This window comes from Neopsephotus bourkii, unplaced genomic scaffold (genome assembly GCF_033783945.1).
Source record: "Neopsephotus bourkii isolate Nb327-2 ecotype Australia unplaced genomic scaffold, CSIRO-AGI_Nbou_v1 NB_53, whole genome shotgun sequence".
NCBI classification, from domain to species: Eukaryota; Metazoa; Chordata; class Aves; order Psittaciformes; family Psittacidae; genus Neopsephotus; species Neopsephotus bourkii.
In genome coordinates, this window is record NW_026900570.1 from 1,165,874 (window position 1) to 1,185,527 (window position 19,654).

At 41.5% G+C, this 19,654-nt stretch overlaps 1 protein-coding gene across 4 annotated transcripts in view; it reads right to left on the reverse strand.

The window, feature by feature from the left end:
- Positions 1-12,411: 12,411 nt before the first annotated feature.
- XYLB (xylulokinase) overlaps positions 12,412-19,654 on the reverse strand; it is a 105,559-nt gene continuing 98,316 nt past the window's right edge. For 3 of the 4 annotated variants that reach the window (XM_061348657.1, XM_061348667.1, XM_061348688.1), the window contains exon 19: positions 12,412-12,691. In XM_061348657.1, the coding sequence (XP_061204641.1) occupies positions 12,608-12,691 (84 nt within the window). In that variant the 3' untranslated portion in view covers positions 12,412-12,607. Of the gene's footprint in view, positions 12,692-15,429; positions 15,548-19,654 lie in introns of those variants that run through there. The other variant, XM_061348677.1, reaches the window with a different exon arrangement.

Consider the following 19,654-nt stretch of genomic DNA (forward strand, 5'->3'; position numbering starts at 1 on the left):
CTTTTGTACTACAGTGCAACATCACATTTGTCCACGCCTACAGCTGTTCAGCACTACTGAAGCAGGAAAACAAATGCAATAATACCAAAACTAAATGAGACATCTTTCATCTTCCCCACACCCTCCCTAAAAGTTTTGAATAAGAACCATTAAAAGAAAGCTCTAGGTCAATCTAGCCATCTCCTTTACTGTCAGAGAAATTGCATCAGGCAAGGGCTCAGCCACAGGACCTCAGGGAGGTTTGGACTGGGATTGTGATGGTGAGAGCAGAGCGAAATCACTGACAAGAGAAACAGCCTGAGCTGTTGTAAAATTAAGGAGCTGAAATCAGCGGTCATCTAGAAATAGACTAGACTATTTCAGTTGGAAGAGACCTACAACAATCATCCTGTTCAATTGTCTGACCGATTCAGGGCTGACCGATGGGCATTGTCCAAACGCCTCTTAAACACTGACAGGCTTGGAGCATCGACCACCTCTCTACAAAGCCTCTTCCAGTGTTTGAACACTCTCTTGGTAAAAAAATGCTTCCTGCTGTCCAATCTGATCCTCCACTGGTGCAGCTTTGAACCATTCCCATATGTCCGATCACTGGATCTCAGGGAGAAGAGAGAAGCACCTCCATCTCCACCTCCCCTCATGGGGGGGCTGTAGAGAGCAATGAAGTCTCCCCTCAGCCTCCTTATCTCCAGAGTAGACAAGCCCAAAGTCCTTAGCTGCTCCTCATAGGACATTCCTTCCAGCCCTGTCACCAGCTTTGTTGCCCTCCCCTGGATGCATTCAAGGACCTTCGTATCCTTCTTAAACTGGGGGGGCCCAGCACTGCACACAGCACTCAAAGTGAGGCTGCACCAATGCTTGATACAGTGGGATAATCACCTCTTTTGACTTGCCAGGTCATGCTGTGTCTGATGCATCCAGAACGCAGTTTGCCCAGGCACACTGCTGACAACCAGCACTTCACTGTCCGTACTTTTCAGGTGGGAAAAGAGATGAGTGCACAAGCAATGACACATATCTGTGTTTATGCCATTAGGGAAAAAGCTTTAAAGTTAACACATTGTTCCTTGATTTACAAAGATCATTGAAACAGAGAGAGATTTTTCTCAATATCCCTATTGCCTCATTTTTCTTGCTTGTTCTTTAGCCATTACTTAGTTCAACTCAAACTTATCGTTAAATGTATTCCCATCAATGCTGGTCAACAAAGCATTTAGGCACGTGCTTAACTCAAAGCAGATAACTAAGGTGCATTCAACAAAACTCACCCATATGCCTCACTTTTTTTTCTTTGAATAGGGGCCCTCCATCGTTTTAAAAGCTGTATTTCTTTTCAGCATAAAGCAGTACAGCCACAAAAATCAATGCACCATGCTCCATCAGTGTACATCTGTCACTCAGCTCCCAGCATGGGAAAAAGAAGAGTCATGCCTAGAAAACACTCACCCAGTCCCCTTCCTTTAAGAACAGCCAAGAGTAAAAAGATGCATAATTTAGCAGAGCAGTTTTATTTGTGTATCAGGTTATTTCAACCGTCAGCTAAGGTTATGTTCTTGTCTTCAGTTGCTGCTGGGTGTTGCTTCAAAGTCATTCTGAGTCACTGCTCTCCATCTTCATCTGCTGATGGGCCCCCTGGTACTGATGGAAACATAACTTCCCTTGACACGGATAACCTCCAATAAAGGAGTGACTTCCCTTTTGACATGATGATTAGAATAAATGAGGGGAGGTGTAAAGGAAGAAGAAAGGGACCACAGCTCATGAAAGGCAAAGAAAATCGGTCACATCCTGCTCTCTGCTTTTGTGGCATCAGATTCACACCAAGCTATTTGCAAAGCAGCAAGAAACTCATTAGACCGCTGCTAGGGCTATTGATGGAAATGTAAATCTTTACCTACAGTACCTTATTCCACAGCAAATGAACAGCAGGCTGGGGAAAACCAGAAAGCTATAGTCTTGGGTCTGTGAGTTTGGCAGACTGAAGCATCATCTCTGCTTTTCAGATCTCATTCCAAACAGAAAAACCCAAGGTCTGACTTCACTCAGATTTTCCATTAGTTGCATCAGCACTGACTTTAAAGACATTCCTTCAGGTTTACATGAGCCTGAATAAGGTAAGGATCAGAGCCTGCATGTTCAGTAAATCAGCCTCAGCCCGGTGCAATATGAAAGGGCTGTGCTTAAAGGGATACAGTCTGGCTGGCACTTTGCAAGAGCCTTCCCCAGAGTCAAGCTGGTGGTTGGGCCTGTTGCAAGACTTGCCAATGCCACTAATTCTTCTCATTATCTTCCATGGGCTTCGGATTAGGTTGTTTATAGTATATTCAGCTTTGGCTGGCAAAAGTGATACTTCATGAGATCATCTAGCTCAGAAACCAGGTAGAAGATATCCAGAAAAATCCTGTCCTGGTCTTCCAAGGGGTCCCACTGAGACAATGACTAACTCATTGTACTGGTCCCAGTAAGGCTACTTGCAACTGGATCAGACAGCCAGGGACTTCTGCTCTCTAAGAAAAAGCATTAACACCCCCCATCTCGAACCCCTCAGTAGGTTCTGCACTCATTGTCACATGCACATTTTCCACAGAGCGCCAAACATTGTCATTTACACCCATAAAAGCTGAATTCAGCACTCTTTCCATAAAACGGATCGTGAACCCTTAACACCACTTGCCTCTCCTTGGAATAATAAATTATGAGGACAAATGGCAGAATCATTATCAGTTTCAATATCCAGTCATAAATAGTCTTGTAAGAACACTCAAATGATGGTGTTTTATTGCATTAGATATCACTTGCCATTAATTACAGCATGAAACTTTTGTACTTTGATGAAAAGCATTTTAGCCAGCTCAGTTATAAATTTAAGAGTCTTAAAACAAAAGTCACCTCAGGTTGTAGGGGTTTTTTTTCCTCTATAGATCTGAACACAAAATAGCATTTTTGGCTTGGAATGACACAAAAGCAAGGTTTTGTAAAAGCTATTTTATTGCACACACATTCAGCTTTAGTGCTTACAGCAAACTAGTAGTCCCCATGGCTATTTTTTATGATAACATTGTTGGCAGATGGATTTCACTGCTACAGATACTTCATAGTTCATTTGGTTTAGTGGGGGTTTTCTCACTAATGATCAAGTGCTGTTGTGAATCAACGTGATCTAGTTTATGTTTCTGCCCTGTTTCTTTTGTTTGGATCATTTCTCCTTCCTTCTGTTGCTGTAACTCTCATCACAGGACAGAGATACAGCTGGCTGCATAGCATCGACAGGAGCTGGTGGGCTTAGTCCCTAGCAAATCTGGGATACCAACAAAACCTCACATGGAGAAGTCAACCTCAGCTTAACTTCAGTGGGATGACCCACAGGAGTGATGCCAAGTTCTAAATTTTCACGTAATTGTAGGATCAGTCTTCAAACCTCCAGGCTGAAGGGATTCAGGCTGTAGCAATTTAAGTTGCTGCTGCTCCTGGGGAACAGGGTATCATGGCATTGATCACATTCTGCATTTGTTTGCAAAAGGGATTAAAGGGATTATTCCACTCCCACTCTGGGCACAGTAAGTTTACAATCACTGCAGCCAAATCCCCCAGACACCAGGATTCAGAGGCTCTGCTCAGGTGAAGAGCGTCTATTATTAAATCCAGAGGGATTGCTAACATCCATACATGAATGTACAGCTCCAAATCCAGATGCACAGCACCAGCTGTACTGGCTCCCATAGATTTTTAAATAGATTCTGAGAAGACATTTTGCTTTCCTTTCCCAACCCTCCAGGAGGAATTATGGGTGGCACAGTATTTAAATTATTGTCATGAGACCTTGGAGACCAAGGTTTAGTTCCTGTCCTCCCAGGGACACAGGGAAAACACCCAGATTCCGAGAAATATGGTGGGAGTCTTAACATTAGCCTCCTCCCAATGACTGGAGACCTTTCACTATCATCACCACCTTTCAGAGATGTTAGAGAGCAGCCTCACAATGACATCAACCAGATTCCTCAGCACCCTTGAACACATCCTATCCGGTCCCATGCACTCATGTATGACCATTTTGCTTGAGTAGTCCCTAAACTGATCCTCCACTTCTATAGGTAGTAGCTATCTACCCTAAATTCTGCCGCTACGTACAAAGATAAAGAGACTTGACAGCAGACCTTGCCAGTAACGACAAAAGCAAAGAGCACCCCAGCTTTTACCATGCCCTTTGTCACTAGGTTAGCCAACCCATTCAGCAGCAAATCAATCTGTTCTCGTTTTCTCTTTTTTTGGTAATTTACTTTAAAATCCTTATTCTTGCCCTTCACACACCTCACCGTTTTCATCTCCCTTTTGACTCTTTGAATTTCATCCATGTTGGACCATATCTGAGATCTGAGGACAAATGACATTTCCCAGGACTCATCAGCACCTGTAAAAACAGATGTCATTGTCGCAACCCAACTGTTACTTGAAATGGTGACCATTTGCTTTTTGACACAAAAGTGAGAAATTGAAGAACAGTCTAACTGCTCATTTAAGGCAGCCTGTTCTTTCCCTTCTGCTTAGCCAGTTAAAACCTCATTCAACAATCTGAGAGTTTAGCTCCCAGTGCTCTTGCTTAAAATATAACAGATGGCCTCTAATAAGTAGATTGAAAAGTGCAAATAAGGTTAAAACGATTTTTCTTTATTGAATATCATTAACTTCAAGGCTGTCCACTTTAAAATGCTAATTAAACCTCACTTCCTTTTGCAGGGTTCTAGTGAAGAAAGATTGCTGTGGGGTAAATTTCTCTTGTTTGTAGAGGACTAGCCCAACAAACTTATAGCACACAGGACTATTATATGTTCCAAACTAAAGAATTAAGAGTTGGAAGCTTTCCATTTATTTGTCCCTTCCATACTAGTTCCTTCCCACAAACCAAACACAGTCAAGAAGGAAATTCAAAAGAGATCAAGTATGAAGCACCACTCTGTCCACATGGCAAACAACAGCTTCTCTAAAGGTCACTACTAGTCCAAACTAAATGCGGTTTTCAGCACAGGATTTCTGACACAAGGTTATAGCCTTGCAAAATGTCATGCTGCAGGTATGGGTCTCTATATTCCTGGCATCACACACAGAGTACAATAGGTGCTTTGGCACCTCACCCCCACCTTACTCCAAACTTCCAGATCACATTTATTCCCAACCAGTATGTGCCAGTTGCTTGCGTGCCAACATTGTTCTTTGGATTGAATAGCTTTTCACCTGCTCTTTACACCCCTAAACTGAAGGGGTTTTACTGAGCGATGGGCTCACCTCACAGTTTCCACTTGCCAGGCAAAGCAAGCTAGGCTTTTAGTCTCCTCTTTCTAGGACAGCCTTTCTTTTCCCCTGTTCAACATACCAGTCCTCTTCCTCACCTGATCCAGTTTTAATTCTTCATTCTTGAGCAGAAGTGAGCAGATTTGCAAATCCCCTCCCAGGCTGGGTCTTACCAAAGTCTTGCATGAGGCAGTGTTCACCTCTCAACAAGAAAGGTACAGGGGTAAGCTCAAGGATAACATTCACCTTCTTCATGGCCAGGTCATACTCAGAGTTTCTAATAATCACAACTCAGCCCCCTAAGAGCCTCATGTTCAACTAAAAGCAATGGGTGCAAAGCTACCAGCTTTTTAGACAACAGCCTCAGGACAGCAGCACATCATCTGGAGCAGAGAGCTCTGGGTGCTACCTCTGCGTGGTGGGTTTGACCCCAGGTCCCAGTTTGCAGGCCAGTGCTGGCAGGCTGGAGGAAGCTAGAGAGTTTCTGTACCTCCCATGATCCTGGGTTGCTGTAGAGGAAAAAAAAGGGAAGATACATCAATCAAAAAAAAAGGGAGCCTGATTGAATACCTGGGTCCCCTCACCAAGCAATTCACAAGCCCATATGCATTCTTCCTCCCCCTCTAAACACATGGTTTTCACTCATCTAAGAAAGTTAATTTACTTTGTCACTTAAAGATTCAGTGTATAAATTACAAATGCAGAACTTGACATAAATCACCTGTCCAGTCTCACCTCAGTGATTTCTTACAGAGGCAATCTGGCTCAGCTTCAGCAATCCTTACCCCAAAATACTCATACTATTGACAATCCAACACTGCCTGTCCAGTGAATCGGAGATACAGCAATATTTCTGAGAGAAAAAGAGTTTCTTGACATTTACTCTGGCCTTTACAGGAAGCAGTTGCCCATGGTGGCTCATGGCGAACAGTGAGGGTTGACTACCAATAGGCAGGCGCAGTTGTGAGCAACACTTGTTTAACTGGTCTATTTATAAAGCATGCCAAAACTGCACACAACACAGATCCAAATGAAAGATCTGTATTCACTGGGCAAACAGCAAAATGAGTCTCTGCTGAAAGGCTTCTGGGAGAGTCTGCTGTGCTGCAAACACAGTGAGATGGAACAAACGAAAAACAACAGCCGTATCTTCTGAGCCAAGAGTCACTCTGGAAAAAAACACATTCACAGCAAGGAAGGCCTTGAAATACAGCTTATTTGCTTATTCATTCAGTTGAACTGTCTAAATCGCATATTGAATTATCTGCATTCAGTGTCTCCCCTCTGCTTGAGTAGACATTTGTTCTAAGGGACAACAATAAGAGAAACCAGAACAATTAGGATAAGAAATGGAAATCTGGAAAACATATTGTTGACTTTCAACAGCTTCTTTCTTGATCAAAAGGGTATTTTTCCTATATACAACTGTCCTCAAGTAGGACAGGAATCTTGTGTAGAAATGGTACCAGCAGTGACAGGGGAATGTCCCATCCTAACCTGACAATCTATGGCAGCAGTGTGAAGAGATGCTCTCAAGAGGCATCAGCTGTGATACCGAAGTTGTGCAAGAATCCTTTGCTTCTTACTTGTTTTCTGCAATGTATTTCATTTTAAGATAAAAGTCTTCAGCTAAGAAGCAGCTCCATTTTTGCTCTGTTTCCTTTCTAAACCCTTCTGTTATACAGCATGGCTTAGGCTATTTTTTTAAGAACTCCATCTTCCAATTCACCAGTCAGATCTTGAGCAGAGTTAAGGTTTCACAAGGGTAGTGCATACATGTCAGTCAAAGAGTAAATATTGTCTCCAAACAGCAAGTTGAACAGACCTTTGTTTTCCTGTGCAATGCTTGTCTAAGTCTTAAGGGAGCTGTCTTTCACTGAACCAGGGCACTGAGCTTGCGGGCATAACACAAATGCCTGAAAGAGTCCAGCTCGAAGGGATAAACACAAGCAAGGGCATGCAACACAAGGACAAAAAGCAAGAATGTAAGTAACAAAGCTCTCGACCTATGTCTGCTGCGTCTCTCCATGCAGGTGTATGGAGAGGACTGTCTGAAGGAAGTTGGGGAGGTCAGTCTCATGAATTTGACAGTAAAAACAGAGCAGTCCTGGAACAAGGAAGCTTTCTCAGTTGTACAATGATAACTGGGGACAAACCTTCTCTCCAAAGTTGAGACCAGCTTTCAATCATGTCTTCAGGTGTCTTGGCACAAGAAGTAAAACTGGCTTTTTCTGTCCTCTTCTCCACACCACTGCCTTTCTACTCAGCAGGGAGAGATGGCTCACTCAAGAGACAAATCATCTGATCTGTTGTAGACATCTGCCATAAGATAAAACAAATAACAGAAAGAAGCCCCTCTCCCTTGTGGTGCTCTCTGATTATAAAAGGAGCCCATATGATAGCAGACACAGATGTCTACACCGGTCAGATGAATCCCACACCTGAGTGACCAAAGACTTCTGTTTGGCTGAAAAGAGAAACGACAACCAGATGGATGCGTTACAGACTACTAAGGCACAACATACCAAACAAAAGCAGAGCTAATCAGAGCGTCATAACAAGCAACATATCACTAATACCTGTCATCTAAAAATCTTAGAGCAAGAAATACTGTATGCAATTAAAAATATCCCCAGTTGTCCTAATGGGCAGACTGACACATCAATGGATGAAGCAACTTAGCAGAAGAGTAAAATCAGAGATCATAGGAGTATCCATAAACAGCAATAGCTGTTCCTTTACCCTTACACCTCAGGGATACGCTTCAAGGATATTAAACGAAATCGTCAAGTTCCCACAATGGTTGATACATATGTTGAAGTCTGGGATCACTGCAGAAGCATTATTCCGTTTGTCAAGGCCAACTTTAAGAAGCAACAGAGGAGCAGAAGAACAAGTAAAGCAAAATGACTCTTGGGGCTGGATTTCAGGAGACAAGTTCACTCAGAGAAGTGTCATGTAAGAGAAGTTCTTAGCATCCCACAAAAGTGGAAGCAGCTAACAAGGCAAAGTATGTACAATAAAAGGTCACATCTGCTGCAGGAGAGGTAAAAAATGTTCCAAGGGGGGAAAAGATAATCTACAAGTCATACATTCTGGTAATGTAAGCGTTGGTGACTCAAAGCTAAACCCCTTGAAGTGCCTAACCAAACAGACTTGACCTAGGTTGTGATAAAAGCACAGAAGGTGAGCAGGGGCTGTAACTACTCTGAATATCCCAGTCAAAGATGTCCTACTCACACACTTCAGAGACAAGCTCAGAAAAAAGCAGGTTACCAGAAAAATTCATCAAAGTTAAGTTCTTTTACCTTGCACATCACTCTCTGATTTTGACCTGTACAAGATGAGTGTAAAGTAGTAACAAGGTAAGATCCTTGGGTGCAGGTAAGATTTTGTACCCAACTTGCACAAAAGTAGAACACTACTAAAATTTGCAGCCATGTGGAATCAGTCACTTTCAGAGAAGCTTCTTCAGAAAACGCTCCTTAGGGGATAGTGATTCCCTGGTGTCTGAGGGAATGTCCACCCACCTGCTTTTCATCCTTAGCCATATGTTTCTTTTCAACCCAATTTTAACATGAGGGTTGAGATCTCACAAAAAAAAACAAAGAGGTTATATGAAAAATCAACAGCCCAGGAGAAGAAAAATCCAAATAGCACCTTTCTGTTAGAGAAGGGGCTATAATTTGGCCCCATATTCATAACAAACACCACCAGCAGTTTACTTCTCTAAAATGTTACTCTTCCCTACCCTCAGCAGCTAACCTGCATGCAGCAGTCTAGTGACCAAAGTAATAGAAATACAGATAAATGATTTGCTCAGAGTTCTGCTTTGTCTTTTTGTGGGTTTAGATACACATCCTTCACTGCACTGCTCTGTGATCTGTGGTGGTAGCTGCAACTCCAAAGGAAAAGCAAGCTGAAAAACAGAAAGGTCCCACTGGGATCACACATGGCAGCATTCAGCTCAATTACTTATTAAAGCCCTGACAAAGCATAGACTTTTTTCAGTACATTACTTATTCAATCAGAGCTCCAGCTCTCAGACTGATCCTTTAAGAAAAAGCAATCATTTTTCCCTGTTTGTTTCCAGCTGCATCACAAAAGACTTTAAAGACTTCAGGCTGCAATGAAAACTGTTTTGTCTTTGGGTCATGGTACACCAGGAGCTTGTGGGTGAATCCAGTGCAGCTCTGATTGATGGGTGAGGGCACAAGGCCATTGATTTAAGGAAGTTGCTTGGATTTTTCCATGTAACTTCCTCGTCCGTCTCCAACCTAGAGTGGCTTTAGTTGTGCAAGACAGGAGCTGTGAGGTTAGACAGCGACGAACAACCTCCTTGCGGCAGTCAAGATTATATCAATCTTTCAGCAGATTAGTTTAGACTGGGAATAGCTCAGCAGGTCTTTAAACACAGAAGCTAACCTTCCATACAGACAAGATGGGGATGCCATGTTGTTCACCTTGAAGAACAGTAAGGTCACTCATGGGGAAGGGAGGGAATCAATCCCCATCAAATACATTGAGGTAGAAGACAGTGTCTTTCCTTTAGATTCCTGTTAGCTAAGACGTTAATTCAGTAACCTCTCTGCTCCAGACAACCAGAATAACATAAGGTAGGCAAGCTGGCAAAAAAACCTACATGATTTTGGAAACCAAAGGGCACCAGATCCTTCTATCACTGGGGGATGTGCACAAAAGCCTGTAGCTCCTTGGCAAGCTAATGTGCATTCCTGGAAAGACAAAAAGAGTGGTGAGAGTCTTACAGCAGCATTTCTTCAAAGGACCTTTCAAGGGGAAGATTTATTGAGCCTTATTCTATCTGACACTAGTCACTGAACATGTGCAACTTTGGAGAGCTGGGGAAAAAAAAAAGAGCTTGTCTATAAATTCTTATGCACCAGACACCCTTCCTCAGAGGCCAGCCCTAATAAACCCATCACCACAGCAATACTATAATTCAGTGGTGTTCAACTCTTGGCCCTTCGGAGCCATGCAGTCTTTTCTCAGAGACTCCAGCTCCAAGTACATGGTGCATCAGCTACCTTGAGGAAACAGTGTTTTAATGCTGACATGGAACACATCAGAGAGCCCCAGCCCAGCTCAAAAGAAAAGGATATGTATCTTTCCTCCTATCCAGAAGAGAGCTCAGGCCCAGAAAGTCATTAAACCATCTAAACAACATCCTACTAGCACCACATAACACATTGCTAGGAGCCAACGTATTATCTAGAATAATAGAATCGCAGCATGGTTTGGGTTGGAAGGGACCTTAAAGACCATCTAGATCCATCCCTAGAAACCATCTGGAAGTGTTCTAACATATGGTATGAGCTGGGAAATACAAGCTTTAACCTCCTCGGCTGAGTAAGAAATTGACCCCTAGACTCCCATTTCAGGGGCAAATAAAGCCACAAGGCTACAAGACACATCAGTCTTCTCACTCTGATAAGCCAAATGAACTACTCAAGAAATTGCCACCAAAATTGCACAAAGCTGAAACACCCCTCTGAATCCCTTCCCTGTGTGGTTACCCTTGATGTCAAACCAGTAACCAGGAAGAACGAAAGACTAATGATGGTGGTAATGCTGCTTAAACTAGTAGGCATTGTTTAAGTTGAATTAATGAATCCTGCTGTACCTTTCTACAGCCAGGCTCAATGACAAAGCAACTGCTGACAGTGGAGGCCTGTGAGAAGTATTACACATTTTAGCACTGTACCTTGGGACCTAGAGTAATAAGCACATAAAAGAGATATATGTGTATTTCTAATGCTGCCTTTTAAAGCAATTGCTTAAAAGAAGCCTGCTTTAGAAACTCGGAAATGTAATTCTTGACCTTCCTGAGTAATCATGCTAATAACAAGAGAAGTTCTAATTATTCAGTTGTGAACAAAAAGAAAAGGCACTGTTCATTCTTGCAAATGAAGCACATAAAAGGGAGAGCAAAGGGGGAACATGCCCATTTCCCTGCCACTCCAGAGGTGAATCATGGCAAGGGGTTCCCACCCTCATCACAGAGGTCAGGTAGGGACAGGGAGACTGCTCCTGTGCCACTTTAATATGAAGAATACAAATCTGAGTCACCCAGCTCCGTAATCCAGCTCTCAAATACTCAGTAGAGATCCTCTATTCCCTGCCATTCCCTGGCTTATTTTCTAGGCACATTTCTACAAGAAGGGAAGAAAGGCTTCAATCACTTTCATTAAATAAGTCTGGTTTACTCCCAGAAGAAATTTTATCCTAAGGGAAAGATACTGGCACTGCAGAATGGTGCAGTAAAACCTTCCCACCTGCACAGGGTGAACTAGGATGTTCACTCCAATCAGCTAGATGCTGCTTAATCTGAACTACATCATTTAAAGAGTAGCAACAGAGTAAGACAGCCAGCAGTTCTGCTCAGTATCTCCAAGAAAGAAATGGGATATTAGTGATGCCAGAGCCCTAGTTCTGCAGTTGCACTCAGGATAACACAAAATGTTCCACAGCCATGACACCTGAAGGAGAAAAGGAAAAAGGAATAACCCTAAACCAGTGCACTGATGAACTGATTCTGCTCTTTGAAACAGGAAGGAGACATGTAACACTTCCCACTTTTGATCCCTTATTTTCTTTTTTTACAGAACTGATGCCAAGTGAAACACTTCAATGGCATCTGTATCATAAGGCCTCTGTGCTATCCGCAATTTATAAAATCCAACTATGTCATGTTTTATCACACAACAGACTTTCCATAGTGTCATGTAACAAGAATTCACCTTCTATGAGGATCCCAGGGCATCTTTAAAGACTTTAATCAGCCTTCACACCACAAATATCCCACATATTAAACAATGGTGGAATTAAGTCAGTATACTTCTGTTTTCTGTTGGTTTTATGGAGGCAAAGACATGAGTTACAGATGTACAAAAAGATAGTCTCAAATGATTCAAGCAGAAGTTGTGGAACCTAAAATACTGTGCTAGAACCTCATGCAGGGGCTGTCATGCTAAACACATGAAATCAAAGCTGACAGAGGTGGATAGAGTGATTCATCTATACAAGGAACTTGACTTTGTCATCCAGCTAAACAGCGAAGATGATGCGAAAAGTACCTAGGAAAAATTGAAGTCAGAAACACACAGAGCAATATGATGCTTTTTTAATCAGGTTTTCAATCACAATGTAATTTTTTCCACCAACATAAACACAGACACTTAAAAATTATTTGTCTACAAAGAGGAACAAAATGATTTAAACAACTCCAGTAAATTCTGAGCAAATCTTCTCTGATCTTCTCCTTGGGAGTCTACTGCAGCCAGCTTATAAATTTTGTCTGCTTCTATTTCGCAAGACAAGAGGAGGTTGGGTTGTAGATAACCTTCTGTTCAAGTTCAGCGTATCTTTTCAGAAGTGGACGATAGAGCTAAATGGGAAAAGAAATAAATATGTCTAGGTTGAAAAATTAGACTTCTAAATCATGCCACGGTTAAAAAAACATCTTCAGACCTGAAAAATGCAGCATCTTCATAGGTACCTGGGGATCTGTGGTTTTGTCCCCCAATTTGCTTAGGAAATACTGCAGATTTTTCCTTCTTCAAATATCACAGTCATTTTTACCACCTCCTTTGCAGATTGATTTTATGACACACACAGATTCTTATTGTGACTGCATTCTTGCTATAAGCAGAAGTCATTACTTCCAGCAGAAGCAGCTCAGTTGAAGTCACCTCTCCCAGTCCGACATACCCCTTCTGTAATGGCTGTCCTAATCACCCAGGCAGAAATCCTGTCCTTGCCTCCCTCCACTACCTCACAACGGATCAGTGCCTCTGTCCCATCCTCTTTGGCCTTGCTAATAAGTACACTGCCACCCTCTAGCACAGTCAAACACCACTGTCAGAAAAGAAAGGTCCTCCTTGGCTAATATGCTGACAGGATCGTTCTAAAATACACTTCACGCTCCCTCTCCTGACACTCTCATACTTCCATGTCTATTTGATAAGGAAATATCAAATACTCTCTTTCACACCTTCCACAGCCATGAATTTTCCCATTGACAATCTGCTCCATGACCAGATTCATCAAGCCCTGATCCCACACTCTGGAGGACAAATGGAGACACAACTTTCCACAACTAAACCCAGTATCTGAGTAACTTTTTTGTATTTCATTAGCTAGAATTCTTCAGGAATTAATTGTTACAACCATAAAAAGAGGAATCAAAACCCCAGATTCATATACACCCTATGCTTTTGGATATCGGCAAAATCCATGTAGGGATTTGTATCATTCATTACTTTTTTCTTTTTTTCTCCTTTGCTTCAAATTCATCACAGGATGCTTCACAGAAGATGAGCTGCTAGTATGTGACCAGGTTACATAGCAGAAAGCACTGAACAGAGCCTAGCCCTACTGCTGGCTCCAACCTAAAACTGCTTCATCTACATCTTGGAGATACACCTCCTTCCTTATCTCCTCTTTCTGAACTGTCCATCTAATAAAATCAGTAGTTTGACAAGCCATACCAGAACAGATTCACTCATTTGCTAGCTTGAGCACAAAGAAGGGACTGCCAGGAGCCAGCGTGGGGCCTGGTATAGGCATGAGCAGTCCTTAAGAGGATGCCATAAGGTCTTGCCGCAATGAATCCTAGGGGCCGCCAGTCTAGTCTACAAGCCCTCTGCACTGATGTTATTCATAATCAGGGCAGTCTAGCTTCTGGCTCCAGGTTCACAGAGGTTATAGAGCCATAATGAATCATACCCAGTAAACTGAATTACCGCTCTCATCAATAAGTGAGATCCAGCATTTGAGTGCAATTTAAGTGAATATTATCTGGGTAAGATCCACAGCCAACAACTGGGTATGTATTTGCGTGAAAAACTCAGGAGGAAAATATTTCAAGTATAAACTATGAGGCTGTAGGAAGAGAGAGAGTGGTTCTTGCTCAGTTTTACGTACAGCCCTGCATCAGCCTCAGCGTCTGCAAGTTACACTTTCTCAGAGGAATTTAAAAAAATAAAAATCACAGTATTTGCTAATCTAGGAGAAAAAAAAATCTGTGGCATTCAGTTTTGTGTTTCAGTTAATGGTAAAATATCCAGTTTCTGTGTTTCACTCTTCCTGAATGATGGTTTCAGTCTGACCACTGAAACCTGGAAATACCTCTTCATTCCCACTTCCACCTTCCACAAGGGCACGTGACAGAGACTTAATGGACAAATTCTGCAGGAGCCCGTTTAGATCAACTCCTTCCTATTACAATCAGATGTTACAGAATTTAAAGTCCATTTCCACAACAGATTAAATATATGAAGGGGAAGAAGAGGAGGAGCAGCTACAGCAAAGGGAAAGAGACACTGCTAGCCAAGGCATCATTATGACAGCTTTAAAATCCATCTCACGGTGACTAGCGAGATGGTGCAAGATCCATTTCACAGTGACAGAACTGTAAGACTGACTGGTCTTACAGTACCTTTCACTGATTAAAACACAGAAAACTACTTGTTTCTTCTGCAACAGAGTTGTTCAGTGATCCTGGGCAAGTTATTTAACATGTATGTGCCCCACCTCTGCTTCTCCACAGGACAGCAATATGAGATCCACGAAGATCTATGCAGATTTATGGGGTCAGAAAATAAAATGGACCCCTATTATGAAATGCCACTTGTCTCAGCATGGTATTTTAACTAACTGCATGAGGGTCTTGCAGGCTCAGTGAAGTACATATATGTGTATATATATATATATATATATATTATTCTCATGTCCCCAAAGGGTATTATTGCTCCCATTTCTCCTAAATATGCATATCAGAGTACAAAAAATATTGACCAGGCAACTACAGCTATAACTGGCAGTATCAGTATGCCAAACAAAACCAGCACCTTTATTCACTGCATCATCTATAACCAAGCCTCTCTATTCCTTACTTTGCTGTTCAGTAATCTGATAAACCCTAAGCACTTCTCAGCAAAGATTCAGCACAACAAAGCTGCATTGGTAAGTGAGCTCAGAGAAAATAGGCTCTGTATTACTTACCCAGCAGTAGTTCTACAAAATACACAACAGCATATTTATTAGGAGGCTGGGAAGCATTATTGTTAATACATCATTCTAAATTAAAATGTGTCAAAATAAATGAACAACATCATTTACTGATACAGTTTCTTTTCCTGTTTATTGGACTTAAGCACTTAGCTTGCTAATTGACAAAATTCAGGCATTTGCAATAAGCTTCTCGGCCATTAGTGTAAATGAATGCTGCATTATGGACCATCTGAAAGAAATGCAAACAAAAAATTAAGACTATTCCTTGTACTTTTTTTCCTTTGGGGTAAAAAGCCGTGCAGTTCAGAGGGCTAAGCCAAAGTCCTAAATTCCTCTTCCTCAGGGAATCTGGCTGTATTACCACCAGTACATCATGGCTGATAAGGGCACCACTTCAAGCTTTTCACAAGCAGTATTTTACATGCCAGCTTCACACCAGCTGAAGTTTAGGGCCAAAGCATAGCAGCTCTCATGAAGTACGGAGAAGAAAAGCCCAGTTGTACTGACTGAGAATATGGCCTGAGAGTGCACACAGCTATGTCTGTGAAAGATGCTTCACTGTGTCTGCCACAACTGAACTGCCCCTGCAGAACCCCAGGCAAATCCTCCTAAGTGATACCAGGGGTCTTTATCTTGAGGCAATTATATAGATTTATTTTTATAACTTGAGGTCCAAAGGGAATAAAGACCTCTTGATGCATAAAAACTCAAGAACATAAATTCCCTGTCTGTCATAGCCTCAAACCTAATGTATCAAACCATGATATTTAACGAAAGCAATTACATGTACCACAACATGAACCTTATTATTGTCCATAATTTAATTGTCCTTGCTATATTATGGCCTCTTCTCCTGCTTATCTCTGTAGCCTACTCCACAACATCAGCAGTACTCAGATGGCTCTGCATTACTGTGATGGCTTCATTTACTAAACTTCTCTCCTGAGATAATCTGGCCCCACTCTGACAGTCTCACAAATAACTAAGAAAATGCTAATGACAAATACTGCATTATAATAAGGAATAACTTAACCTGCCCTGCCTGGAAAACACATTCAAATAAGCATTACCTTGTGCTCTACTGCAAATCAAATATGTCATCCTCATACCACCTCTCACCATGGCACCAGCCTATGATTTAAATCAGCAAATAGACAACTCTTTTTGAGAGACTAACAAAAGAATCACTTCAAGCTAAATTTGAGTTGTAGGTTGTTGTCTTGCCTGTGTTGGCTCAACAGCAGAGTAGAGGTTTCTGTATGTAGCTTTCTTATCTCAATACTGCAGAGAAGATTGCTCTTCTGGCAGCTTGAATAATAGTTTCTTCACTACCAGCTCTTCAGCCTTCTGCTTCTTACAGGTGCCAGAGCAGTGCTTGGGACCAAATGCAAAAACCAACAAAACCTGTTGCTTTTTCATTAGGACCCTGAGCCATTGGTAAAACTTGCTCTAAACTTCCCATTTCCTTTTTCCATTTGGTGTAGTTGATAACAGAGGAAATAAACCCCCCCCTGAAATTTAAATACATGATGCACAGGGAAGCTGTGAATGCTCCATCCCTGTCAGTGCTGAAGGCTGGGTTGGAGAGAGCCTTAGATGGCATGGTCTAGTGCAAGGAGTCCCTGCCCATGGCACGGGGGTTGGAACTAGATGATCTTAAGGTCCTTTCCAACCCTAACTATTCTATGATTCTATGAATTCAACAGGGCTTTTACTTTTGTCCTGCCACTCTCTAAAAGCAAAACCAGCTACAAGTTATTACAGCAAGCAACAATCCACACAGATCCTTCTATCTCCTACAATAGTACGTTAGCCAATGATCAGAGCAAGTAAAAATTTACAAATGACAAAGGTGATGCTGGTGATTATCTAATTTTAACCTATCCTAGTACATTTAATCTACCCTGAATTGGTTAAAATTAATCAGTCTCTTACAAACACTTACTAGTTCTGATAGGTCCCTTTCTTTAAAAAACAAAAACAGAAACAAAACCAAACTTGAATAACTCAAGAGATTTGCCTGAGAAATCAAGAGTTACAGGTGTTTTATTTTTAAGTCATAGCAGTTGTTCACCTTTCTTAACACAGAAAGAATACTTGTAAAGCAGAAAGAATATGACAATGTGCTGAAATACCCTGAAGACTCCTCCAAGGAATCGTACCTCCAACAGTTACTTTATTTACTTCAGATATTCATTCTGCAAGCCTATCTTAATCAGTTTAATAGGTTAAAAAAAATATTGGCTACACAAATCACCTTAATCAAACTCCCATCAATACCGATTATATTTTGCTGGTTGTATTATTATTACCTACTTTGCAGTAAATTAGCAACCTAAACCAATTCTGGAAAATAACCTCCCCCCTCAAAAACCTAACTCAACAAAAATATAATTATTTTAAATCAATAACTAAGTCATTATAACCTTCCTGGGTAATGGGGTCACTTCTATAAATCCCCCTACTTACAAGGCAATTTACCAAAGTCAAGAAAACCAGTTTGGTCTACATTTTCTCTTCTTGAATTTTTGAAGGATTAATATGTCTCAGTAGAGTCAATAATGCAATCAAAAATACACATCCAGAGGTCGTGTGCTATGTGGTCTCCCTAAAAAACCCTACAGGACAATATCCCCATAAATCTAACACTAGGCACATGGAACGTATAAGCACAAGTGATCCAACTCCAGATAATCATGTTCTCACTCATGCTTTTTTGCGTAATTAACCCACTAGCCAACCATCTCTGTTTTAATAGATTACTAAAATAAATCTGAATTCTAATGCTGGAATAATAGATTCTCTCTGTCCATAAAATATACTTATTGCTTAAGAATCTCCTGGCTATTTCTGGTCATGCTTAGCAGTTCTGATTAGTCTTTCTCCACAGGAGGGGGTGGAGAGGAGGCTCCAAAGAGATGAGATGACTCTTTAATTTTTGTTATTCTTAAAACAGAGAAGAAGGATTAACCCACAGATGACTGACTTCAGCTACCCTCATTGAGTAACTGACCAAAGACTATCACCACAGTGACTCCCACCAGAATATCTTATGACAGAATTTGACAGAATTAGAAACAAGCCCAAGTGAGACCCCCCACCCTACAAATTTACTGTGAAATCAGGGTCAGCTAAGAGACTTGGGGTCGTAACCAGAGAGAGGGATTTACCCTCTCTGAAATGGTCTCTTCAAGGCAGGATGGTCTGCTACAGAATAGTCACATTTTTGCCAGACAAGTTGGGGCTTATGTGACTTCAGTTTCCAATAACTACTGATTCATCACCTATCACAAGCTCTATGCTCCCCATTTCGAGACTTTATTCTATTTTACCTGCCCATCAGTTTAATTGAACCAGAAGAGCTGTTTTGTGTGCCCTGCCCTTCCTTTCTGAACTCACATTCATTATCACAAACGATCCCTCAGCAATCAAAGAAACACTTTTTGCATTTTTGGTTCCTGGAAACCCCTACTGCGCATAAGCCTTGGCAATGAAGAGTAAGCTACATCAAACTGTCATGTTTGACCTTTTTCTATAGGAGGTTTTCCTCTCTCCAATGATCTAACACATGTTGTCTCCAACCTATACCAGGAAGAAAGGATGAAATCAGAGCAGATTGCTGTGTTATGACCTGTTTTTTCTCCACCCTGCCAAGATTTAGCTGTAGCTGTCCAAAAAATGTAGGAAAGTGGTCCGGGGAATTTCACATTGGTTAGCCAGACTCTTTCACATGAGCTCCTGAGTGAGACAGAACTTAACCTCAGGACGACTTTGAAGTTTATAAAAAGAACCATCATTTAAGTGAAAGGCTCTAACCTCAACAGAATGAAATTGGATGGACAGGGCGATGCAGCTCTGTAAAAAACAGAATCAAACTGACTCATCACATTATGAATTTTTACTGCACTGTTCCTGCTAACACACTGTATTACTGACAGGCCCTCTGGCTTTCTGCAGTTTCACAGCCATGAAACTAGCCAGGGAATCCACCATCAACCGCAAAATTATAAGTCAGGAAAGGAAAAAAAAAATGGTGTGGAATATGTAATTGCAAGAAGCTGCTTTCAACAGAATGAAGCTGGCAAGCTAAGCTAACGTGCAGGAACAGTTAATTCTTCACATGCCGTTTGGCCACTACTTTCTCTACCATTCAGTCTTATCTACTGGGGCAATAATTCACTGCTGTACATCATTTAAAACCAATAAAAAGATGTGCTATGAGAGCCAGGTCTAACCAAGTGGAAAAGGAGAAGAAAAGTATTGGGAAGGAGATAATTAACTCTTAGCTTCCAGGCCGTTTTATGCAGACGGTAAAATAGAAAGAGGTAAATGAATT